The sequence below is a fragment of the Bos grunniens genome, chromosome 12, assembly GCF_055505025.1.
Source record: "Bos grunniens cultivar Pamir isolate PY7600 chromosome 12, Bosgru_T2T1.0, whole genome shotgun sequence".
Classification (NCBI taxonomy): domain Eukaryota; kingdom Metazoa; phylum Chordata; class Mammalia; order Artiodactyla; family Bovidae; genus Bos; species Bos grunniens.
The window spans coordinates 93,096,361-93,121,941 of record NC_141176.1 but is presented as its reverse complement, the minus strand read 5'-3'; the positions used below and the strand labels follow the sequence as shown (position 1 = coordinate 93,121,941).

The window sequence follows — 25,581 nt, the reverse complement described above, 5'->3', positions numbered from 1 at the left end:
AATTAACTGACATCTCAGTGCCTGTTTCACACCACCGATCCGACTGTTGGACCTGATCTCTTAGCTCCGTGAGCCCATCTGGCTGACCCCTCGCCTCCCTGCGACGACACTCTGGTTCCGAAGGCTCCTCAGCTCCGCTTTGATCGGCCCCTTTAGGAAGCTGCATGATGAGTGGGTATAGAAGGGCACCCAGCGGATGAATGGTTTTTCTGGGGCCTCGTCAAGTCCGTTAGTGACGTCCTGACAGGCTTCGTCAAAGGCGTCTCCTTCAGGACCATGTGAAGCTTCCTGGAACCATCTTCAATCTAACTGCACCATTTCACTGCATTTTCCCAAGTCTGACTTTCCCTGTGAAACTGCTACATGATAAACAGCACAGGGCCCAAGCAGCTCTTTGTCAGGATTGTGTGGTAGCTTCTGAGGGAACGTGAGGTCTGGGAAGACAGCAGACGGGAAAGGGATGGTTCTGAGCGGCCTTGTTTCAATGACACAGGCTGCAATATCCAGACTCCAGGCACAAGAGAGACACTACGGCAGACCCCAGCCTGCACTCGGCGTTTAAACCTGGGACTTCACGTACACATCAGACAATAAGAAACGAGCTCAAGAAAAGACGGTGGGCCGCTCCTGACCATCACACACGTGCACTTTTAGGTCAGGTTTTGGAGAGGAGGTGGGGGCTGTGCTGGAGGGAAAACCAGACTCCCTGACTTGTTCCTTCCTGTCCCGTCAGCAGGAGTCTCACATGCGCATCGTTACAACTGAAGCAGCATAAGGCTGTGCCCTGACTGTCAGCTAAGTTCTCAACCATTAGGCTTATAGCTGTGCTGGCAATTTACACGACTGTGGTGGGGCTGCCAGACACGCTGAGTGATTGCAGGTGCCCCCACCCCTCTGACCCTGCAGAAGCAAGACCCTGAGAGCAGGGGCCATGGGGTTCTTGCTTGACATGGGGTTCCCACACCTGTATCGCTTCATGCTGAATGAATGAATGATCTGCAAGTGGGGATAATGACAACTCCCTGCTCGCCTGCCGTTTCACTGCTATAGGGTGCAGTGAGAGAGCATAAATGAGGATTCTAGACGTGATTTGATGCATGTGATAGCTAGAGGGTCGTGGTTGGTGTTAACATTAAGATGGCTCAGCCCAGTGTTTCTCCCCTCCCAGCCTCCTCCAGCCTCCCCTTCCAGCCTCCCCTCCCCTCCCAGCCTCCCCTCCCAAGGACAGAGTAGAACCAGTCACTGTCCCACCGTCTGCACCTTCTTCACTGAGTGGAGCTGGAAGCATCACAAAGTGTTGGGGGGTGGGGGCAGTCACCTAGCCACCCACTCCCAGCGGACAGGGCCCAGGCCGCCCAGAAAGAAGGAGCTTGTTTAATCACCCACTCTTAACAGCGGCCGTGGAGACAAAGCAACTGTTGCAGGGAAATGGACCACGACACAGGGACGCGCCCTCAGCCAGCAATTTCCTTTTACTCCACTTTTACACAGAACACACCCCAAGGGTGTGAGCCCAGAAATGTAAGGCAGAAAACACCCATAATCCCATCCCAGCCACACTAATGTTTAGTATTCTTAAGTAAAAAACCAACTCTTAGCATCTTTTAAATTTAAAGTTCCTCCTCAGAAGAAAAATCTAAAATGTTATTTTTAAATCAAGTCATTCTAATATAATAATGGAAATAACCACAAGTACTTAATAACTATAATAACAACTATCTGTTAGCATCAGTAACTGTTTGCATTTGGTTTTAGAGAGTGTTGGTCACAGAATTGTTTCTTTTAGAAAAACTCCTAATTCCTCGGTTATCATTTAAAAATCAAGTGACATCACTAATCTGGTTTTTAAAAAGACTTTGCAGGGCTGGGAGTTAAAACCCGCATTTCCTGCTGGATGGTCTGTGAAGCCCTTCAGGACCCAGGCGTCTCTGCACCCATCCCAGAGCCTCTTCTCTTTGGAAGTCTTCCCGCCTCCCCCGTCAGGAAAACAGCCCCCTCCTGGCGGCCTCCGGCAGAGAATACAGGCGCTGGCCTCCTGTGTCCCAGCCCCGGCTTGGCTGCATCAGGCTGGGAGGGAAATCCTTGAAATTATGGAATCGTCTGGGGAGGGCGCGGGGAGCCCAGCAGCCCAGGGAAGCCCAAGGAGAAAGAAGCTACCTGGCCCCAGGAATGACCTTTTCCTAGAAAATTTTGGAGACTGAAGTTGGGTGGAAGGATGAAAACAGAGTCCGGCTTGTGCGGGCCATGGTTTACTGTCTGCAGTAGAAGACGGTGGAGAAGAGGCGGCAGAGGCCCGCGCAGTCGGGACCCTCAGATGAGAGGTGGGAGGGGGCCCGTGGGAGCTCGGGCACCAGAGAAACGGAGCCCGGCTCACCTGCGCGCTCACCTGTCGTGTCCAGCAGGGCCAGGGGCCCGGGCACCGGCGGCGGGAGCGGCTGCATCCCAGGGCTGCTCTCCCGCTGCTGCGACAGCGACCGTGGGGCGCGGGGCCGCGAGGACCAGCCGCGAGCGCGGGCCCTTAGGTGCGCTCCGTCTGGCCGCAGCGTCCCACCCGGCCCCCGCCTCGCCCCGCCCCTCGCCTCGCCCCGCCCCTCCCTCTGCCCCTGCCCTCGCCCCGCCCCTCACCTTCGCCCCGCCCCTCGCCCCCGCCCCGCCCCTCGCCCCGCCTCCACCCCACCCGCCTCAACCCCGGCCTTGTCAGGGGCAGACCCTTAGAGGTGGGACGGTAGGTAATGTTGAGAATCTGCGGGAAGGGAGCTCCCCTGGTGTGGCCACATTGACACCGGTGTTTGGAAAGGAAGGTGGGTCCCTCTCTGCTGCGCTGCGCTCAGTCGCTGAGTCACACCCAACCCTTCTGAGACTCCATGGACTGCAGCCCGCCAGGCTCCTCTGTCCATGGGAGTCTCCAGGCAAGAAAACTGGAGTGGGCTGCCATTTCCTCCTCCAGGGGTCTTCCTGACCCGGGATTGAACCCGCGACTCCTTCCTGAGTTTCTTGCGTGGGCAGGCAGATTCTTTAGAAGCCAGCAATTCCTGCTTATGGACATGACCAAGACCTGTGGTTCTAAGCCCGGAGAATCATCTAAAGATCTTTTTAAAAAGATTTGCTGCTGCGCTGAGCTCAACCCAGACCCATCGACTCAGAATATCTGTCAATGAAGTCGCTGTGAGGAACCCCAGTAGTTCTGAAGGGGCTCAATTGTGAGAGAAAGCCCTGGCACGTGGGGTCTGCACACAGGACGGCTCTGTGTGTAACCTCGACCAGCTCCAGGGTCGCTGCATGGTGGGGCTGCACGCACCAGCAGGAAAAGCGCGAATGCAGCGCGGAGCGAAAACGTGAGTGCGTGGTGTTGGAGCGAGTGGAACACCAGCTGTGCACGGCCTGTAAGTGTGAAAAGCAGCGCTGTTCACCCATACGTGCCCCGCGTGCACGGCACAGGCAGCCACTCTGCATCCTAGATACCGTCCCCTTCACTCAGGAAAGACCGATGGACGAGGGGACATCGCCCATATGTGCCCCGCGTGCACGGCACAGGCAGCCACTCTGCATCCTAGATACCGTCCCCTTCACTCGGGAAAGACCGATGGACGAGGGGACAGAGGTCCTCGTACAGCAACGGGCCCTAGGCGGAGAAGGGACAATGGAGAAGAAATACGGTACCCAAGGGCGAGATGGGCCTGAGTGGCCACGCCTGCTACCAGAGCGGGGACAGTGTGAGGCTGAGAGGAGGCTCCGGTCCCCACCAGAGCAACGTCCTGCTCACCCCGAGGGCGTGACATGGAGCCAGGCAGCCGTCTGGGAAAGATGCCCTGGGCAGACCAGGAGGGTGGCAGGGCACACGGGGACGGCAGGAGGCCTACGGGAGTGTCCAGGCAAGCCCGCTTCAGAAGGGTCACTGGGAGGGCACTTGCAGGGCAGCAGGTGGGCCTGGGAGGCCTGGGAGGAGGTTCTGGTCCAGGGAAGGTGGCCATGGTGCAGACCAGGACAGGGTGCAGGTGGTGAGACAGCCATGCGGACCTCATTCTGTGCCTGTTGTTCCAAAGATCCACTGAAACCGTTCTTAAAGGATGTGCTCGTGTTGCCAGAAATGATACCTTCTCCAATAAATACATTTCCTGCCAGAGGTTTTAGATGCCACTGCAGCTGGGTAGGTCTTTGGAAACTGTCTCTGGGCCCCCTGAGCAGGGGATCCTGAGGAGCATGGCAGGTGTCCGGGTCCCCACAAGGAAACCGAGGTCCAGGAGGCAGATGGACGTGACCAGAGCAGACTCGGCATGCGCATCTGGGGCGGACATCGTTAGAATCCACCCCCAGACTCCCCCACAAGAGCCCAAACAACACGACTGCAGATGCACTGGCTCTGAGGCTGATGGCGCTGACCGACCCTGGTGCCCCCCCCTCGGCCTGTGGACGCCTGTGTCCAGCCCAGCTCTGCAGGGAGCCATAGTCTGGGATCAGGGTATTTTTAAAACATAATTTAATTTAGCTCTTGCAAAGGCAATTATGAGAAGATGAGGAAATCTTTCTTCTACTGGTCTGAGGACAGTCAGAGTCTGGACCAATTATTACTGACATCAAGAAGATAATTGATTAAAACAGTCATGATCCCCAGCACCAGGCTTCTTCCTGCTGTGTGTGAAACGTTTGAAGACTCTAAGATTCCCTACCTCCACTGCCCTCACCTGAACTCAGGTCCCCACTCCCTCAGAGGGTCTCATCCAGAGGCCCTGAGCTGACCTGGACTCACCTCTCAGCTGGGATGGGCAGGCGGCGGTCAGGGACGAGGGTGATGCTAGGTGAACACATATCAGACACTTCACCCTGCTCACATCTGCCTTCATTGATTGGTACAATATTCTATCCATTTCACAGATGAGGAAACCGAGGCACTAAGAGTTTGAATAACTTTTCTGAAGTCAAGTATCTGGTTGGTGGCAGAAACAAGATATGAACCAGGTCAGTCCCATTTCAAGGTGTAATTACGTCCTGCAAATAGGAAAGTGTGTATTTACCTGACTACAGACATTTAATCTTTTGTTCATGCAATCAACAAATATTTACTGAATTTCCTCTATGTTCAAGATACTAAGAGAACCATGAAGATGAGTCATACAGACCTGCCCTTTAAGAACTTTAAAGGTGAATAGTAGGAGAAATAAAACGTGCTGTTGTGTTATAGAGCAGATGATGACGATAGCACTCGTGAGAACCATCAGGAGAGGAGAAATGGGAATCCCCCGGGGTGTGGCCCGGCCCCAGGGGAGACCGAGGCTTCCTGATGACCGGCGTGGCGCCCTCATCTCCCACCGGAACCCCCTCGGGCCATTAACAATCCCAGTGCCCGGAACTCAAACCAGAGCCCTGGAGGGAGAAGTCTGAGGGGCCCGGGTGGTCCGTGAGCAGCAGGACTGGGAACCAGGCTTGCAGGCCAAAAGGATGCTGACGGGGCAGGGGGTGCAGGGTTCGGGGGGCCATGTTGCATCCAGCCTGTTGGGGGACCACTTTCCAGGGGCCCTGGGAGCAGGGCTGTTGGGAGGATGAGAAATCACCATCAAGTCCAAGGATTCCAGATGGTGAGGTCTTCCTGCGTCTCCCTCATGCTTGGGTGACGGTGCGGGGACCCTTCCCAGCACGAGGAGACCCCCTTTCCCCCTGGAGACAAAAACAAGCATGGATGAGCTGATGGCGGGGGGCGGGCAGCCCCAGACAGCAGGAAGCGGAGCTGATCTTCCTGGGGCCCGGCCGGTCCTTGTGGCCCCCACAGCAGAGGTCCACACCCATCTGGCTGGCCCCTGCTCCCGTCTAGGCACTGCTCCGTCACAGCGGTGCTCAGTCCGCACTGCCCGCCCTCCCCACCAAGCTCGGGTGGCTGGTGTTGCTGCCGCCTCCCCGCCTGGAGAGAGGGTGGGCGTCCAGGCCACAGCAGGGGCCACACGGAGCTGCCGGGCCGAGGCTGGCACAGGCGCTGGGCGACCTCCGCTCACCTTGCAGCCATTGCCTCTCAGTTACCTGGGCTTCGGCTTTGGAGAAACCAAAGACAGGAAGAGTCCAGGGGCTCCTGCCCGTCCACCCTGCCCTAGGCCTGCCTCCTCAGAGGGTAGATTTCACAGGCTCCAGCTGGAACAGGGCAGAGGAAGAACAGTCTAGAACTTCGTTTCTTAAATTACAATCAAGGAGACTTAAAAGTGCATGACCGGCTGCCCAAGAAGGGAGGATGAGCCGTCGACACTGCCTGTGGGGGTGGTGGGCAGGTAAGCCAGGCGTCCATTCAGTCCTGTTAGGAAACAGGGTTCACTGAGGCCCTGCTTAGAACCACGTCCAGCTCACGACAGGCGCCCGGTAATACCGTGCACAGAGAGCGAGTAAGGGCGGCCCCACCCTCTCGACACTGGCTCCCACCCAGGCAGGCGCCCCTGCTGGACGCCCTGCTGGACGCACCCCTCTCCGCGGGGTCCTCCCGGCCCTGTTCCTGTTCACCTCCATCTGCCTGAGCAGAGAGGGGTCAGCAGACTGAAACCAGGGCCAGCCCTGAAAAGAGAGGGATTAGAAGACCCCCACGAATCAGCCAGGAAGTCCCTTTGGCAGCCGCAGGCCTGGTGGGGTCCAGATGCAGGGGTCCTCAGCCCCGTGCCGGCGGGACCCTCATCACTGAGGGAGCGTGTGTGGGAGCCTGGTCCAGAGCCCAGGAGCTGGCGTGGGGCAGACCGCAGAGCATGCCTGTAACCGATCACCCTGCAGGAGCTGGGGATGAATAATGCAGACGGGAGGCCAGGAGACACAGGCCCCGCCCACCCGTGCCTGTTGAGGCAGTGAGGGATGCGCCAGACGGGAGACGCTCTCGGGGACATGGATGGATTAAGTTACGAACACCCTGGGCTTCGCAAGAAAGCCTGTAATGGTGATCTCCCAGCCCCTAACAAGCCTGAGCAGGGGGCTCACCTTTCAGGCGCTCAGTCCCCACAGGAAGCCCATCCCCGACTCCCCAGAGGGAAGGTGCCTTTCTGGCCTTGGATCCGCTGTCCCCTTGGACATGCAGGACGATGCCTATGTGGGCAGAGTCATGCCCCTCGCAGGCCTGGCCTCACGTCCTCGGTCCTTATCAAACTCTGCCTTGCCAGGGAAAGGTGGCCACCCCCAGTGATCTGGACCCGCAGGGCCTGGCGAGGAGCTGGGACAGGGAGCCCCCAGGCCAATCGCCCCCATCATCTCAGGCCCTGGACCTTGATAAGCTTTCTCCCCGCAGCCCTGCATCTTGGACAAAAGGAGGCTGACCTGCAAAACTCCTTGTTCTCTCTCACTGAGGGAGTGAGGTTTGGTTTCTCCAAAATCAAATCAAGCCTATTTAATCTCCATTTGAAATTGTCTACATAAAGCCTGAGAGCCTAGCTAATATTTATTTTAATTCTATGCTTTCAAATTGAGGTTTTCCTTTCAAATTATTCTTCGCTTGGCTGGCAGAAGGCCTGTAAGGTAGACGCTAGGTTTTCGCTCAGGCCCAACCTGTGGGTCCGGACACTTGCGGAGGGGCTGGTCCTATCGTGGAGTAAGAGGAGGTGACCTCAGCCTTCGCTGAGCTCAGGTTGCATGATTATTAGCAGTTATGTTTAGTTAGTTATTGTGTTTATCAGAATCAGCTCGTATCACTTGAATAGCCCCAGAATCTCCATGGAGATGCCCTGGGGGGGGGGCCCTCCTTCAAGGTGTCTCTGCCTCTCCCGGGCCTCAGCTCCACTCAGACAAGTGTGGGACGCAGCTTCAGGAAAAAAGGGGACTTCTGTGTACACACAGTAGGGCCTGACAGGCTACTGGGACCTGCCCAGGTGGGGAGCAGAGCAGTGTGCAGACATGGAGGCTATGGGGCTGCGCCAGCAACTCTGGATCTAGAGAGAGATGGGGACAAAGTGTGCATGCATGTGTGCATGTGTGTGCATGTTATATGTATACATGTGAGCATATGTGCACGAGTGTTCGTGAGTGTGCATATGTGTATGCAGGTGCCTGTGTGCACACGTGTGCGTGAGTGCATGTGTGTGTATACATGTCTGTGTGGTTGTGTACATGAGTGCATGTGTGTGCCTGTGTGTACATGAGTGCATGTGTGTGCCTGTGTGTACATGAGTGCATGTGTGTGCCTGTGTGTACATGAGTGCATGTGTGTGCCTGTGTGTACATGAGTGCATTGTATGTGCCTGTGTGTACATGAGTGCATTGTGTGCGGGTATGCATGAGTGTATATATGTGCATATGCATGCATGTGAGCGCATGAGTGTGTGCACGTGTGTGTCATATAAATGCATGTGTATGTCTATGCATATTTATTGTATACTTGTGTATATACATGTGTGTGCGTGTTTGTGCATATGTCTATACATGTGTTCACATGTATTTGTGTGTATGTGTGTGTCTGTGTGCATCAGCACGTGCATCTTTGTGATTTTGAAGGAGAGTGTGCACCAGGACCACAGCACAATCTAGAGAGTGCATCCCTATTTTTAAACTCTATTTTTACCCATTTCTACTTGGATAGAAATTGCATTTTTTGTTTTTTATTAATACAAAGAAAAGTTTCAGTGAAGTCATTTTCAGCTTCTCCAGGTCAATAAGGAAATATGCTCAGTGGGGGTGGGGGCAGTGGGGGACATCCTAACACAGGTCTCGTCAGAGCCCACCGCAGGGTGGGAGAGTGGCCTCTCCTTGGGCTCCTGGCGTGGGGACGCCCGCAGGGCCCCAGTGCCCACCCTGCTCCCTGCAGGGGTCCCGAGGTGAACGCAGAGGGCCAAGGGAGCCAGGGACGAGGGCTTCTCCTGGGGGAGCGGTCACCCGCCCGGGGCACACGGGCAAGCTGCTGCTGCTGGGTTTGGGGGCCGCAGGCAGCCCAGTTATCTGGGCTGGATAGCCTGTCCCCTGCCCAGCGCGGCGGGGAACAGCTGGAGTGACAGCGAGACCCCTCCAGGCGTGCCTGGTCAGGGGGTCTGCACCAAGACAGACGCCAGCAGAGGTCCCGAAGACACACGAAGCGTCACCATGAGCACCGACCAGGAGCCGCCCTGTGCACCTCCCCCCGCGGCCTCAGCCCGGCCCGGAGGTTTCGACTGGCCGGAACGGGAGGCCGTCCCTGCAGCTCAACTGGGAATGACAGTGCGAAGGGATCAGAGTCCCAGCCTCACGATGGGGCGTTTAAGTTCGTGCTTCGGGCGCTGCTTATGCTGTCTGCAGAGTGGTGGCGGGGTTGGAGAGGGGCGGGGGGGGGAGGGGGTGGAGCAGAGGGCGAGGGAGGGGGGTGCCGGTGGGGGGCCAGGTGGGGGCTTCGAGGTGGGGAAGGGGCCAACGGGGCGGGGAGGGGTGGTGGGGCTGGGGGGGCGGGGCGGGGCCGGGGGCCGGTGGGCAGCTCCTTGCCCCTGCAGGGAAGCCTGCATCAGTGTGGGCCTTGGTGATTGATTTTTTTCTATGTGACAGTTTAAGTTTTAAAGTTTTTTAAAATAAAAGTGGGGTGACTAGAGGACTTTTGCTGCCTGTGCCTACATGCGGCTGGCTGTCACTTTATCAGGGTGGGGGTCCCCGAGCAGACCGTGAGAGAGACAGCTGAGGTCCCGTGTGAGGCTTCTGTGACTGTGTCCACACAGACCCACTAGTTCCTGGAATAACTGCTGACCCACAGGTCCAGTGTATCCTCTGCCACAGCTGGGCCAAAAGTATTGAATAGTTTTAGGGTACGTCCCACGCAATTTTTGGGACACACATAAAACAGTTGTTTGCTGTTTATGTGAAGTTCAGCTGCACCCCAGTTATCTGGCCGTCTAAGCGCGAGAGGAAGGCAGGGGGGGCCGCAGTGGGGGTGCTGACTCCCCGTCAGGCCGCTCCCGGCCCCTGAGGGTTAAACCACTCTGTTCAGGCCACGGGGGCCTGGAGCAGATGAAATGGTTGAGAAAGGCCAGAAGTGGCGTTTCCTGCCCCTGCTGTAGGCTACTGAGGTCTGCAGCCACCCGATAACCATGTCCTGTCCTAGGACACACAGCGGCGTCAGTGTATGGGTGCAGTTCCAGGTCACAGACCAGGAGTGCTGGATGGCTCTGCCGGGTTCTTCCAGGACGTTCTGTGACCAGCGCACAGGAGAGAGACCCATCCTGCAGGTTTATTCATCACGAAAGGGCTTTAATGTCCTTGGTGCACGAGGGGCCAAAGACACACTTGAAACATCCCCACCAGCAGGCTGCTCTCTCGCGTTGATGGACAGCCATCTGCCCACACCCGCTGGGGAAGCGGCTCCAGATTGGCAGGGCCGACGGTTCCCAGTGGCCGAGCCGCGGCCTCCAAGGTCCGACTTCTCAGGATCACGCTGTCCTGAGGCCGCGGGGCCGCAGGTGGCGGGTGCACTAACTGCACTGACGTGGTCTGAGGGAGGGGTGCTCAAGACGGGGAGGGGCCTGCCCTGGCCATCAGGCAGCCAACCCCACAGAGCTAGACCAGCCCTGCGCTGGCCAGGCTCTGCAGGCCCAGAGGCAGTGAGGGGCAGGAGCAGGCCTGCAGGGAGACAGCTCTGCCCCCAGCTGCCCGGCCGCGCGGGTCCACACGCACGTGTCGTTGGCTGGAGACGGTCTCAGGAGGAAGGGAAGCCGGAGGGTGGCCGGTGGCCATCTCACCCTGGGGCCCTATGCCCTTCCCTGCTCTTGGACGCCTGGGACTCAGCACCCCTGATGTGTAGGGGGGAACCAGCCCAGCCCCACCATGACTGGCGGCTGTAGCAGGTCCAGCAGCTGGGCACTGAGGGAGACGGGCTAGGTCACCAGTCCGGCCTCTCCAGGGGGGCCCACAAGCCCTGAGGCCAGGGTTTGCCAACCTCTGCACCAGCCCTGAGAAGCCAGGGCCTGGCCAGCTGCCGTGAAGGTGTCAGGAACCCCAGCCCAGCCCCTCTCCTGGGGGCCGACAGCTTGCTCATCTGCGCCAGCACCCTGGAGAGCCGTGTGTCAGGGTGGACTCCATTCGAGAAACAGCGCTGGATCCTTTCTGAGCGAAATGGTACCAGAAAGTGGACCATTTCCCACTGGCGCTCCTGACCCGGGGCGGGAGGTCTGGCTGGACCGGCCTCCTCCTCCTGTGCTGAGAAGCTGGTGGGAGGGCTCACTGACCCACCGGGCACCGTGGCCGGCCTAGGAAAGCACACACATGCCCGACTTGGATGAGGGGGCTGCCTCCTGCCCAGAGATGCCCTTCATGTCGTCCGGCATCTGCCCGTAGGGCCGCCACACGTTCAAGTCCCCAAAGACGCCCGTCTCGATCATCTCCTCCTGCCAGGGGATGGGGCAGGTGCCCGAGGCGAACTCCTGGAAGAATTCCGTGTCCGCTTTTTCAAAGGCCACGCCCTTGACCGTGGAGAAGGCACCCACATCCTGGATATTCTTTGCATAGACGGTCCTGGAGTCTGGGACGAAGGGCGGGGTCAGCATCCCTGCAGGGGGACAGGAGACCCCGAGCCTGAGCCGACAGCCGGGGCCAGGGGGCCGCTTGCTGAAAGCCCCGTGTGTCTGCCCCCTCAACGCTGCCCTGGCAGAGACGAGCCATGAGACCCCCCCCAGGGTGCCGAGAAAGGCTGGACACTCAGTCCAATTTGGACTCCTGTCATCAGAACCCAGCCCACACCTGCCACCCTCTCCGCCCTCCCAGGAAGCCCATCACAAAGGTGGGCACTGTGCCAGCCTCACCACCCTCACCCCGCCGTGCCTCCGGCCCCGCACTGGGCTCCGGCCTGCAGGTGGACCCAGACGCTCAGGATAAACGCCTGCCCTCTAGCCCCAACTTCATCCGCATGGACCCCGGGCGGAGTCAGCCCAGCTGGGTGTGGCCTCGGGACAAAAGTCCAGCTCCAGCTTCCTGGGTGCTGACCGCTCGGGCTGCCGGGCCCCCTGCACACTACCAACTCCACCCAGGGCTGGTCTGGGTGGCTCCCCGGGCGCCGGCACCTTCAGCTCAGCCAGGGCTGCCTCCACCCAACCCTTCCCTCAAAGGTGACTCCTACGAGAGCATCGGGCCGTGAGGTCTCAGGCTCGAGCTCCTGGGATGTGGCTCGGGGGGTGTGGTGTCTCCCCCTGATACACACATGCACACACTCACATGTGCACACACTCGTAAAGTGCACACACTCGCACACGCCCATGCTCACTTACACCTGCTCACCAAAGACCCGGCAGCAAACTCGGGTTGGATGACGACTGGAGAAACCCTGCTTGACTTGGCTCGCGGGTTCCTTAAAGGAAGCGCCCAGCCACGGGTTCGGGTGCTTAGCACAAAGGCGGGTCAGGGTGCCTTTAACAAGACCCGTTCAACCCTTGCCACCTCCGAGGGTGCCCGAGAGGCCCGACCCTAGAAGGTCCGGTCCAGGGCTTGTTGTGACGAGCGGGAATGGGGCCCATGGCACCGTCGGGCAAAGGATGCTGCGGGGGTTTTGCCAAGGCCGCCCGCCCTGCCAGCTTCAAACTGAGCTTCCAGATGCCCACGGGACAGAGTGGTCGTGGGTTTCACCCAGCCCCAGCCCCCCATGGGCAGTACCAGCCTCCAGCTGCCGCCAGCTGACGTCTCTGAAGAGGGGGTGCGTGCGGAGCCCATCACAGGAGCCGTCCCGGAACCCCAGGCGCTTCTCAGGGTCCTTCTGCAGCAGTGCCTCGCAGAAGTCTTTGCTGGCCGGGCTGAACTTGTCGGGGTAGGTGACCGCCTGCTCCAGGACCCTCTGCTTCAGCTCCTTGTTCTCTACCTGCATGGCGGGTGCAGCACCGTCTGCCCAGTCACTCCACGGGGCCCCTCCCGCCGCCTGGCACCCCCCGCAGCTGCAGACACAGTTGTACCGCGGCCCAGGCGGCCCAGCCTCAGGAGGGGTGCACACCACCCTCCCAGGGACAGGCTCAGCCTCGCTGTCAGGGCACAAAACCCTGAAGGCGGAGACTTGCACCCCTACGACCTTCCCCTCTAGCTTCTAAGGGGCAGGCGTCCACAGGGTCCATGAGGCCACAGTTCTAGCCGGCTCCCCAGAGCATAGGGGCCACTTCCAGTGACTCCATCAGCAGGGAGCTCCCTGACAGTCGCTCTGGAATTCTCTACCCCACCTCAGCCAACGCTGACCAGGCCTCTCCCTGTCGGTCAGATTTGCCCTTCCTGAAACTCCTAAACCTTCCCGGGGGTGGAGTCTTCTAGAGTCACTCTTCGGGGCCCACGTTCTTGCATCCATCGTGACCTGTCCATGTCGTGGGTGTATCCAGGGCCCCTCACCACTGAACAGAGCAAGGATGGACCACAGAACATTTGGAGGGACCACGATGGACCAGAGAGTGGACAGACCGGGATAGTTCACTTTCTCATAAAAGCTCCTTATGTTGGTTTTCACCAGGACACAGGGACCCTGGCAGGGCTGTGGGGTCAGCACAGGCCCTGAGGGGGCTTTGGTCCCGAGGCCAGCGTGGATCCCATCCTGCTGCTCTTCTGAGCCGCGGTCGGGGAGACTCGCTGGTTCAAGGCAGAGGTGCAGACACAGAACAGCCCTACATGTTTGTCGAGGGGAGGTCCTCACTCTTGGGGGACCCGGTCTATTCTCCCAACTGTCTTGGGAGAGGCGCAGGGACTGGATAGGGGTGCCCCGGGGTGGTCTAGCAGAAGAGGCGGACAGCTGAGACCTCCAGGCAGGCCGAGGGGCCGCGGGCACAGCAGATGAGCCTCGTCTGAAGTGCCGTCCACACCAAGCCCCCTCACCCCAGCTCCGAGCTGGGTGGCGTGAAGCCCACGGGACAGTCTGCTTTGGTCTTCTTGTTCTGAACACAGACGGAGCCTCCGGAAGGCCTCTGCTCAAGGCCCTGCTGGGCAGGGCAGAGCACCCCGGGGAGGTGACGGGCCGCCCCCAGGCAGGAGTGGGCCTCCGCGGCCCAGAGCCCCTCAGTGCCTACTGCCCCAGGATACCCAGGGACGCTGCTGTGCCTGGAGCAGGACCTGCAGTCAGCACGAGGGAGGAGAGCCTCCAGGCCGAGCTGCTCCTGGGGCAGGGCTGGCATCTGGAGACCAGGGATGACGTCACCATGTCCCCCTCCTGCCCAGGGCAGACGTGCCCCAAGAACCCAGTGCTTCCCCACGGAGGGCCACAGGCAGGTCAGCGGGGGACGCTGCCCCTGTGACCCACACACACACACAGGACCACCGGCACTCCTACCTTCTCTCCACGGGCTCGAAAGGGCCCTCTGGCCGCGATCATCTCGTACAGCGTGACACCCAGCGCGAAGTAATCTACGGAAAAGTCGTACTCCTCCCCCAGCAGGAGCTCAGGGGCCATGAACCCTGGGCAAGAAGAGCGGGACTCAGCAGCCAGCAAGAGGAGCAGACACCCCGTCTCCCTGGAGCCAGCAGGGTCCTTGTACCATGACACATGGGGCAGACCCCCGCCCCCTGGGAGGTGCCCCCCTGTCCTGAGTGTCCCCTAGGCACAGCCGCTCCCAGGAGAGACCCTCCCACCCAGGGCGGATCTTGCCCCACTTTGGTGCCCATGGCAGATGGATTGGGCGTCTGAGGCTCACAAGGGGTCTGCGGGTTCGCGGGGCTGTGGTCAGAGGCAGGCGCTCAGTTGCCACCCAAAAGGGCACAATAGGAGAAGCCGGAGCCCCAGTGTCCAAAGAGCAGACTGGACGCTGGTGGCCTGTGCGCTCCACCTCTGGGGAGCTGGGACCCACCAGCTGAAGGGGACACCCTGGAGCCCGCCCCAAGCTCCAGCCCTGCAGGCCCAGTGTGGAGGCCAGCCTGGCACGTGGGGAGGTAGACAGGCAGCATCTGGGGCCCATGGGGCACTCCTGGGGCAGAGGGGTGCTCGGGAAGTCGGGGGCTTCTGTGCTTGGATGACTGGATGTCCCCCCAAACCAAAGCTGAACGTGTGTCTGTTTCCAGCCTCTCTGAGCCCTGCAGGGTCTGCCCGTGTTTGTGGCCAGTTCCCAAGGGGGAATGTGACCACAGGACATTCTCCCAGGGGCTGCAGGTCAAGTTCAGAAGAATCACTGGCCCCGAACGCAGCCTCCCATCAGGGAATTACACTGCCGTCCAGGTGCCGCAGACTCAAGAAAGACACGTTCACCAACCACCGTTCTCCATGGAAACGTCCAGGAGGAGGCCCCGGAGACGCAGCGTCCCTGCGGCAGACAGCCCGCTGGCCCCTGCCCTCCGCGCCGCGCGGTCTTCAGTGGCGACGGTGAAAGTCGCCGCGTGAAAGAAGGATCAGTGGGGGGCCAGGAGTGAACCGGGAGGGTGTCAGCTCCTCGGGGGGAACCTCCCGTCTCCTCCCCACTGCTCGGCCATGCAAGTCCCCGCTTGGGTGGACTGCGGCTGACCCGGGCTGGAGGAAGCGGGGCCGGGGAAGAAGGTACGGCGGGCTCCGTGAGGCCTCACTGGACACCCCTGACCCCAAGCCCTGCGGGGCTGCTCGCGGCCACACCCGGCGCCTGACCTCAAAGGCCCGGCTCAGCGCAGCCCGCGGACGGAGCGCCAGCCGGGCGAGGCCTGGCGCCCCCTGGCGGCCAGCAGGGCTCCCTGCAGGCGGGGCGGGCCACACTGGCGGTCCGGCGGCGAGGCCTGGCGCCCCCTGGCGGCCAGCAGGACCCCCTGCAAGCGGGGCGGGCCACACCTGCGGTCCAGCGGCCTGCGTCCTGGCCCCGGGGAGGAGCCCCTGTGGCGTTCTCCTAAGGACGCGGTTCCCGGGAAGAGGCGAGAGGCGTCTGCCTCACACGCTCACGCCCAGGGAGGAACCTCAGAGATCTGGCCCAAGGTCCGGAATATTCAAGACAGAACCTTTACCTAAATAAAGCCCTAGATGAGAAAGACCTACCGTGGGGACAGACAGCCCCCAAAGGAGCGGAGAGCACAGGATAGGACAGAACGTAACCCAGAGGCCCCAGCCCCGGGCCCCTCTTTCTTCCCAGAGCTGAGCAAACGGGAGGAGCAGAGCTGCCGAGAAAGCCTGCAGAAATCCAGGGCCGTCGGGAGCATGGAGGGCGCGGCAGTCTGCGTGTGAGTCTCGGTGCCCGGCGGCCCCCAGGGGCCTCAGTGGTGAGACCCCTACCCCGACCCCGCTGTGAAGCCTCTGTTCCCACCCGCAAGGGGTGAGAGGGGATGGGGGCAGGACCCCACAGGCATGCTCGCATGAACACACACACACGCTCTGGACAAGGGCAGCCCCCACTGCACAGCCTCCCCGTGGCCATGTGGGGTGGGGAGGGGTGGGCCGGGGGCCCCCCGAGGCCATCTCCCCGTCTGCCCCCCGGGATGCCCACAGCTGAGCCCCTGCCCGGCCCCCACCCCGTGCCCCCTCCCTCTGCCCCTCCGCCTTCAGCACGGACCCCAGGCTCTGTCCACGGCGGCGCTGGGGAGCTTCCGTCCCCAAGGGTGGGTGCAGGTGCCGCTTCCGCACAGCTGTGCAGGCCCCCGGCTGTATCTCTGCCTACTCTGCGGATGAGGGAGCAGTTTTCCGACACCCCAGCGTTCACCATACCCCCTACCCCAGGCCACGGGACCCCAGGATGTGGGACCCCAGGACGGGCCATGCCCCTTGCCCCCTCTACAGATGGCAGAGCAGTTTTCTGCCACCCCAGTATTCACCATGCCCCCTACCCCAGGCCACGGGACCTCAGGACAGGCCCTGCCCCCGCCCCAGAGAGGCTGCGCCCCCAGAGAGCCTTCACCTGGGGTCCCCGCATAGCCCTTGGTCTTGGTCTGCCCTGCCTTCAGCTCCACGGCCAGCCCAAGGTCGGAAATGCGGACGTTGCCTGGAGAACAAACACAGCTCAGGTCACCTACAGCCCCACAAATAGAGGCCCTGGTCTTCCTGGAGCTACGGGAGCCCTGGTCAGCTTCTGCACACACACACACGCACACCAGGCACACGCACAAGCATGGCACACACAGGAGACCCCACTCCTCGCTGTGGGCAGACGGGGGTGTCCAGCAGCACCTGCAGCTGGAGTCCAGGTCACCGGCCCCCAGCCAGCCTCTTCCGCGAGCTCTGCAGCCTCGGCCTATGGGGACGTCAGGTGTCCAACCAGCCTCTGATGGGAAGGGGGCCCTAAAGTCACTTACAGGAGGCCTCGGCCTCTGGAGTCGCTTTCTTATAAGAAGCCCGGTTTGACTCCTCACAGAGGCAGCAAGGAAAGTGATGAGTGGGGACTTGGCTGTAGCCCTAACTGTTTACTAACAGCTCCACACACTCCCGACACCTGGACCAACTCCCTGCAGCCCTGGGTGCCCAGGCACGCTCCAGATTTCCCTTGGGGATAATCACTGACCGAACAATAAACAGGCGTCAGCTGGTCTTTGTGCCATGGAACTATAACCAGCACTTATCAAAGCTGGTCCCTCCCCTAATGATGGCCTGTCAGGCTGGAGAGGGGAGGCAGGAGGGGAGGCAGGAGGGCAGGGAGCCCGCCGCACCATCGTCATCCAGCAGCACGTTCTCGGGCTTGAGGTCTCGGTAGATGATGTTCCGCTGGTGCAGGTGCTCCAGGCCGCTGACGATCTGGGCCGTGTAGAAGATGGCACGAGGCTCCTGGAAGCCGGGGTTGTCCTCGTCCACGTTGTAGATGTGGTACCTGGGGGCGGAGCGCGTGGAGCCCGTGCATCTCTGGCACAACCACAAGCCACAGGCCCACAGTTCTGACGGGAAGTAAAACCCTGGGGAAACGGCGAGGGCTGAGGCCGCCCGGCCTGAGGAGCCCGCGGCAGAGCCGGAACCCCGGCCCTGGTGTCCTCGTCCTCCTCCTCCCTCTCCAGAGCCAGTACCGGCAGGAGCAGGCGGTTCTCCCAGCCACACCCCCGCCCCCCGGCCCTGGCCCACAGGGCTGGGAAATGGGCCCCAAAGCCACCAGCAGAGGAGCCAGGCAAAGGGAGGTGCAGGCAGGCCGTGAGCAGCCCGAGGCCCGCTCGACGCGAGCGGCTGACCCAGAGCCTCGCTCCAGCAGGGGTTGCGGCCTGGTATGATGGAGTACGGTGCAGAATAACGTAACCCAGTATAAGAGCACCACGCTGAGCAGTGGAGCGTGGTACAGCAGAGGCTGCGACAGGGCAGGGTGGCAGGGGCATCCTCACCCAGCGCGGCTCGGTGCAGTGTACAGGCCGACACAGTACCCGGCGCAGCGCAGGGCCGTGCACACAGGACATCACACCGCCTCCCCAGCACCCTGCAGGGCGTGGTGGGCGTGGAGGCACGCGGAGCGTCAAGGTCGGTCTCTTGTTGTTTGCACACTCCAGACCCTTGGCTCCTCCTCCATGAACACGCATAGGCAACTCAGCCAGAGCCTCAGCCCCTCACCTGGAAGGGCGGCCAACAACTCACCCAGCCGAGTTTCAGTGCAGGAGCGCCCGGACGGGGGCCGGGGCCCGACAACGGCCCTGCACGCTCGGGAGGGACGTGTGAGTCCCTAAGTGTCTCAGAGGCCCTAGCCGACTCTCCGTGGCAGCCACAGAGCACCGGTGTTTATCCTTATCCCCGTCGCACAGACCAGCGCTGGCCAAGCATGGCCGAGCTGCCCAGCTGACCGGCGGGTCCTTTCCCTCGTGAGAGCCCAGGGTCAGGCCCCTGGGTCCCCCGCAAATCCAGACCCTCTGGTCCTCCCCACGGGCTGATGGCCAAGCTGCAGTTCCAACGTCCTCACGCCTTGCTTCCAGCTCTGTCATTGACTCCGGGGCCCCCACATCTCACTGAGACCACGGACGCCTCAAGGACCAGCAAACGGAAGACAGAGAAGAAGGCTCGATAATGACAGGATTTCTCCTCCTCGCCACTCACTCTCAGCACGTGGGAAGCAGCCCCTCTGGCCCCAGAGACCCTGCACAGTCAGCCAAGCCCTTCCAGCCCTGCTCCCACGAGGCTGAGAGGAGCCTTACCGAATGTCACCTCCGTTCATGATGGTCATCACTAGGCAGAGGTCCGTCTTGGTCTCGAAGGCGTAGGCCAGAGACACAATGAACCTGCTGTGCACTTTGGCGAGGATCTTCTTCTCCACCATCGCGCCCTGCAGAGCAGGCCCAGGTTCAGGCAGGAGAGAAAGGCCGCCCCAACAGCCAAGCACCACCAACCGGAAAATGTCCCAATAAAACACAGAGCTGCAGATATATTTTTTCAGTTCAGTTCAGTCGCTCAGTCATGTCCGACTCTTTGCAACCCAATGAATCACAGCACGCCAGGCCTCCCTGTCCATCACCATCTCCCAGAGTTCACTCAAACTCATGTCCATCGAGTCAGTGATGCCATCCAGCCATCTCATCCTCTGTCGTCCCCTTCTCCTCCTGCCCCCAATCTCTCCCAGCATCAGAGTCTTTTCCAATGAGTCAACTCTTCGCATGAGGTGGCCAGAGTATTGGACTTTCAGCTTTAGCCTCAGTCCTTCCAATGAACACCCAGGACTGATCTCCTTTAGAATGGACTGGTTGGATCTCCTTGAAGTCCAAGCAATTCTCAAGAGTCTTCTCCAACACCACAGTTCAAAAGCATCAATTCTTCGGCGCTCAGCCGTCTTCACAGTCCAACTCTCACATCCATACATGACCACTGGAAAAACCATAGCCTTGACTAGATGAACCTTTGTTGGCAAAGTAACGTCTCTGCTTTTGAATATGCTGTCTAAGTTGGTCATAACTTTCCTTCCAAGGAGTAAGTGTCTTTTAATTTCATGGCTGCAGTCACCATCTGCAGTGATTTTGGAGCCCAAAAAAATGAAGTCTGACACTATTTCCACTGTTTCTCCATCTATTTCCCATGAAGTGTTGGGACCGGATGCCATGATCTACGTTTTCTGAATGTTGAGCTTTAAGCCAACTTTTTGACTCTCCTCTTTCACTTGCATCAAGAGGCTCTTTAGTTCCTCTTCACTTTCTGCCATAAGGGTGGTGTCATCTGCATATCTGAGGTTATTGATATTTCTCCCAGCAGTCTTGATTCCAGCTTGTGCTTCTCCCAGCCCAGTGTTTCTCATGATGTACTCTGCATAGAAGTTAAATAAGCAGGGTGACAATACACAGCCTTGACGTACTCCTTTACCTATTTGGTTGTCCCATGTCCAGTTCTAACTATTGCTTCCTGACCTGCATATAGGTTTCTCAAGAGGCAGGTCAGGTGGTCTGGTATTCCCATCTCTTTCAGAATTTTCCACAGTTTATTGTGATCCACACAGTCAGAGGCTTTGGCATAGTCAATAAAGCAGAAATAGATGTTTTTCTGGAACTCTCTTGCTTTTTCCATGATCCAGCAGATGTTGGCAATTTGATCTCTAGAGGTTGTAAAAAGCAGAGACATTACTTTGCCAACAAAAGTCCATCTAGTCAAGGCTATGGTTTTTTCAGTGGTCATGTATGGATGTGAGAGTTGGACTGTGAAGAAAGCTGAGCACCAAAGTATTGATGCTTTTGAACTGTGGTGTTGAGAAGACTCTTGAGAGTCCCTTGGACTGCAAGGAGATCCAACCAGTCCATCCTAAAGGAGATCAGTCCCAGGTGTTCATTGGAAGGACTGAGGCTAAAGCTGAAACTCCAATACTTTGGCCACCTGATGCGAAGAGTTGACTCATTGTAAAAGACCCTGATGCTGGGAAAGATTGAAGGCAGGAGCAGAAGGGGACAACAGAGGATGAGATGGTTGGATGGCATCACCGACACAATGGACATGAGTTTGGGTAGACTCAGGGAGTTGGTGATGGACAGGGAGGCCTGGCACGCTGCAGTTCATGGGGTCACAAAGAGTCACACACGATAGCAACTGAACTGAACTGAACAGAGCGACTGGTTCAAAATTGGGAAAGGAGTACCACAAGGCTGTATGTTATCACCATGTTTATGTAAATTATACACAGAATACATCACGTGAAATGCCAGGCTGGATGAAGCACAAGCTGGAATCAGGATCGCCAGGAGAAATAACAACCTCAGATATGCAGATGATACCACTCTAATGTCGGAAAGTGAAGAGGAACTAAAGAGCCTCTTGAAGGTGAAAGAGACAGTGAAAAAGCTGGCTTAAAACTCAACATTCCAAAAACTATGATCATAGCATCTGGTCTCACCACTTCATGGCAAATAAAGGGAGAAAAAGTAGAAGCAATGGTGGATTTTCTTTTTAGGGGCTCCAAATCACTGCAATGGTGACTGGAGCCATGAAATTAAAGGACACTTGGTCCTTGGAAGAAAAGCTATGACCAACCTACACAGCATATTAAAAAGCAGAGACATCACTTTGCCAACAAAGGTCTGTCTAGTCCAAAGCTATGGTTTTTCCAGTGGTCATGTATGGATGTGAGAGTTGGACTGTGAAGAAAGCTGAGCACCAAAGTATTGATGCTTTTGAACTGTGGTGTTGGAGAAGACTCTTGAGAGTCCCTTGGACTGCAAGGAGATCCAACCAGTCAATCCTAAAGGAAACCAGTCCTCAATATTCATTGGAAGGACTGATGCTGAAGCTCCAACACTTTGACCACCTGATGAGAATAACTGACTCACTGGAAAAGACCCTGATGCTGGAAAAGATTGAACGCAAGAGGAGACAAGGACGACAGAGGATGAGATGGCTGGATGGCATCACCAACTCGATGGATGTGAGTTTGAGCAAGCTCCAGAAGTTGGCGATGGACAGGGAGGCCTGGCACGCTGCGATCCATGGGGTCACAGAGTCGGACACAACCGAGTGACTGAACAGCAGCAGCAGAGCAGCTGTAAGTAACTGAGTGACGTGCCTCACAGGCCCCATCTCGCAGGGACAGGGTGCAGCCTGGGAACCCGTCATGTGCAGGGACTGCAGGGTTCCTGGAGCCTGGAGCAAGCGGGCTCCCACCACCAGCCTTGCAAACGCCCCTGAGGTCACGCGGGTCCCTGGGCACCTGTGAGCACTGGCCTTCCCTCCAGCTCCACCTCTGCAGACCCGCCTCTCCTCCTGTCCAGGCCTCTGGACAGTGGAGATCAGCCAGGCCCACTGGCCAGCACCCTCCCAAGCCACCCCGCACCCCTAGTCACTTTCTATACTCATCTTAAAACCCTATGAAGTCTGTTTAAAGTGCTTCTAAAAGTTGTGCTGGGTAAGGACAAGAGCCCTTCTTGATTTCGGAAGCCCTTTCTCTCCACTGCATGGGAAGATCTTAGGCAGATTTTACTGTAAAAGTTCAGTAAGTTTCCTGAACTCGGGAGAGAAGCAGCTTAGTTCCCTAATGGCTGGGTTAAGATTACAGGTAGATGGCCCTGAGGGTGACCGCTGCCCCAGAGTCCATCGGGCAGAGTGCCATCAGGGGCCTGGGCGGGGTGCTGCGGGGGGGCTGCTGTTGCCCCAGAATGGGAACGACGGCGCTAGACGGACTGCTGCCGGAGACGAGTATCCGAGACACTAAGCCACTTTGATCCCGCCCAAATGGAGCCTGATGCCAGAGGCAGAGCAGGGGAGCCTCTGCCCCCTGTGCACCCCTGCCCCCTCCAGGACCCGGGCAGCGCTGAGCTAGGCTCCCCAGCTTCCCCGCACTGGCCACGGGGACACCCTGGGCAGCCTCCTCACTGTGCAACCAGGGAGTCCCAGGAAGCCAGAGGAAGGGGTCTGGGGAACCGATCCAGCCTCCCCGGCACTGGCTGCTGCGTCTCGTGGGGGCGCCGACAGACCGAGGAGGACGAGGAAGCTGGCACAGCATCCTTGCCAGCTACACCCAGGCCACGCTTTGCGGAGGACGGCCACCCGGCCTGGCCCAGAGTAGGCGGCCAGGTCGAGCCGCAGGTCCAGCATGGAGCCTCACCCGCGCCCACGGCCCTGGCCAGGCGCTCGGCCGCTGTGCAGACAGGCGGGTCCGACCAGGGGGCGCAGGGGACCGACCCCCACCCAGGCGCCCCGAGCAGCGCAGCGCACCTGGTACCCCTTCCGCTTCTTCAGCCGCTTCTTGTTCAGCTTCTTGCACGCGTACAGCTTGCCGGTGGCCTTCATCTGGCAGGCGAACACCTCCCCGAAGCCGCCCCGCCCCAACACCCTGAAGTCTAGGAACCAGTCCTCGCCCATGGGCTGGGCCTCCAGCCACTTCCACTGCAAGAAGCGCAGGAAGTAGAGGCTGTCCAGGAACTCCTGGAAGGGGGCCTGGCCGAGGTGCGCCAGGACGGCCCGCAGCAGGGGCTGGAAAAGCCCGTCCCCCGCCCCCGCGCGGGCCCGTGCCACCGTCTCCGCATCCAGGAAGCTGCAGAAGAGCTGGGCCTGGGGCTCCAGGTACGCGGCCCGGAGGGCCTGGGCCTTCTGCGGCCGGAGGGCATCGTCGGCCGTGTCGTAGTCCTCGATGTCCTTCCAGAGCTGCAGGGCTGGCCCGTGCTGCTCGTGGGCCCGCAGGAACTGCTGGAAGAGCCGCTTGCCAATGGGCTGCTCCAGGCACATGCCCTCGAAGCCCAGGTCCAGGCTCTCCCGGAGCGCCTCGCACTTGGACAGCGGGGGCAGCTTGAGCCTGGCCAGGTACTTCCTGTCCCGAGAGGCCGGGCCGCTGCTCGCATCGAAGCTGCCCCGGGCCGCAATGAAGGCTGAATTGGCCACCACCGTCTCCAGGGACCCGAAATCCATCCCGGCGCCGGGCCTTCTCCACGTCCGGCTCCCGCGTCCCCAGCCGGACTGATCCGCCGCCCTTGGCCTGTGGCCTGTGCCCGCCCTCGGGACGGGAGGCTGGCTGGGTGGTGGGAGCCCCGGGAAGCCCGCTGACGCAGCTTGGGCTAAATCCCGGCCAGAGTGGAGGACGTGCAGGGCAGCGAGCAGGTGCCAGCAAAAGACAATCCCTAAGCTGCTCGCAGGCGGATTAGCCCGGCCGTGCGCCCACTGCTTCCTGCAAGGAAGGACACGTGGGGCCCAGGCCCACCTCACGAGCCCGGAGCCCCTGCCTCATGGGAGCGGCCCTGTCCAGCCTGCTGGCCTGAACAGACAGGCCAGACTCTCCTCTGTTTCCTGGTGGGGACACGGGGCCCAGGAGGAAGCTCAGTTCACGCACATGGCTGGTTTTCCTCACCGAGTGCCATTTTCGTCTTTAGAAAAGCGATCAGTGAGAAGACCGGCGAATGATGGTTTAGGAGTACACTTCCCGCATGTCCACAGGCGAGACCCTGGCCAGGGGACTGGTCAGTACGTGAGCCCTGACACGCGTCCCGACCTGACACTGAGAGCAGCGTGTGACATGCCTAGAACACAGCTGAGATACACCCAGGACACATCTGGGGCACACTTATGGGGCACCTGGGGCTCACCTCAGTACAGCCTTGCCGGTCTTGCTCTAGTGGGCAGTAGGTGCTCAGTACCTACAGTAAGGGAAAGAATGACGAGGAAGTGATTGGGGTTGGTGACAGTTAAAGAAGGGAGGAGAGAAGGGCCACAGAAATGCAGAACAGCCCAGCCAGAAGAGGCCGGGTGGCCAGCCTCCATGGCGGGAGGGGAGGGCAGGGAAGCTCCGCAGGGGTGGGAGAGACGGCAGACTCTGCAGCAGCTGGGGAGGCAGAAGAGAGGGCACATCACTGAGAGGGCGGGTTGGCACGTCCAGCGGCACTTCCTAGCAGGTGACCTTGGGCCAGTCGCTGCAACCCCTTCCTGCCTTTTCTTTAGCCTGCCAGGGATCAGATGGGACAGCAGCCCCTGCACAGGCATGGGCTGGAGTCCCTTCCTCAGTGTTCCTGAGTCTGTGTCCTGAGCCAGTGCCTCCCAGTGGCGCCAGGCACTCGGGTCACCTGAAGCAATAGAGATCTGCCTCGGCGGGCCTGGCGTGGGGCTGGGACTGAGGTCAGGACGCAGCCCGAGAGGCAGGGTCTGAGGACAGCGAAGCCCGCTGGGTGAACTCGTAAACAACTTTAACTGTGTTTATCACGGGACTTAGAGACTGAAGAGCGAACGCGGCTGAGAGGAGTCAAGTACACAGAGCTTTCTAAACTCATTGGGTCCTTTTCCAAAATTAAAGCTTTTATTGAGAGCAACTGTAGCCTCCCGTGCAGTTATAAGAAGTAATGCAGAGACCCCAGTGCCCTCGCCCCGTCCCCCAGTGACAGCATCTGCCCCACTTAGCGCAGGATCGAAGCACATATACCGACGAGGACTCAGCCAGCACTCAGGACCCCCAGCACCACATGGTGCCTTTTTATAGACAGCCACCGCCTTCCCACCCTGACACTGTCCCGAACCTGGATAACCACTCAGCTGTCCATTTCCATAAAGCTGTCATTTCAAGAATGTTGTATGTTGCAGTCCATGGGGTCACAAAGAGTCAGACACAACTCAGCAGCTGGCAAACAACTCCACGTAAGTGGAGTCGCACATTATATACTTTCGGGGACTGGCTCTTTTCACTCAGCGTGACTCCCTGGAGGCAAGCAGGTGGCTTGCCTACCCGCACCTGCAGGACTGCTGAGTCCTACAGGTCACTCCACGGTGTGAGTGGACCGTGGCTGGTTTAATCATTCACTTGTTGAAGGACATCTAGGTTGAGTCCAGTTTGGGCTATCGTAAATAAAGCTGCCATAAACATCCAGATACCCATGCAGACATGAAATCTAATTTCTCGGGATTAATGCCAAGAGCATTGCTGGGTCACATGCACTTGCAAT

General features: G+C 59.3%; 2 protein-coding genes across 15 annotated transcripts in view; both read right to left on the bottom strand.

Moving 5' to 3' along the window:
* TMEM255B (transmembrane protein 255B) overlaps window positions 1–2,564 on the bottom strand; it is a 36,253-nt gene extending 33,689 nt beyond the window's left edge. For 8 of the 14 annotated variants that reach the window (XM_086330732.1, XM_086330752.1, XM_086330736.1 and 5 more), the window contains exon 1: window positions 2,375–2,562. In XM_086330732.1, the coding sequence (XP_086186858.1) occupies window positions 2,375–2,441 (67 nt within the window). In that variant the 5' untranslated portion in view covers window positions 2,442–2,562. Of the gene's footprint in view, window positions 1–2,374 lie in introns of all 14 variants that reach the window. The other 6 variants (XM_086330733.1, XM_086330756.1, XM_086330735.1 and 3 more) reach the window with 3 other exon arrangements.
* A 7,567-nt stretch (window positions 2,565–10,131) lies between these two features.
* Window positions 10,132–23,679, bottom strand: GRK1 (G protein-coupled receptor kinase 1). The gene is made up of 7 exons (XM_086328730.1): window positions 22,877–23,679; window positions 18,892–19,019; window positions 17,440–17,597; window positions 16,695–16,778; window positions 14,186–14,310; window positions 12,544–12,745; window positions 10,132–11,446 (listed from the first exon to the last, which is right to left on the bottom strand). Exons 1-7 carry the CDS (start codon window positions 23,564–23,566, stop codon window positions 11,148–11,150), a joined length of 1,686 nt encoding a protein of 561 aa, XP_086184856.1. The 5' UTR covers window positions 23,567–23,679; the 3' UTR covers window positions 10,132–11,147.
* Window positions 23,680–25,581: the final 1,902 nt, after the last annotated feature.

Excerpts from the sequence above, each read along its gene's own strand:
- GRK1 (XM_086328730.1), bottom strand. The coding sequence starts at position 23,566 with ATGGATTTCGGGTCCCTGGAGACGGTGGTGGCCAATTCAGCCTTCATT. Across the intron at positions 19,020-22,876 it reads AGAAGCGGAAGGGGTACCAG|GGCGCGATGGTGGAGAAGAA; the intron begins GTGCGCTGCGCT and ends CCTGCTCTGCAG. Across the intron at positions 16,779-17,439 it reads CGTGCTGCTGGATGACGATG|GCAACGTCCGCATTTCCGAC; the intron begins GTGCGGCGGGCT and ends TTTGTTCTCCAG.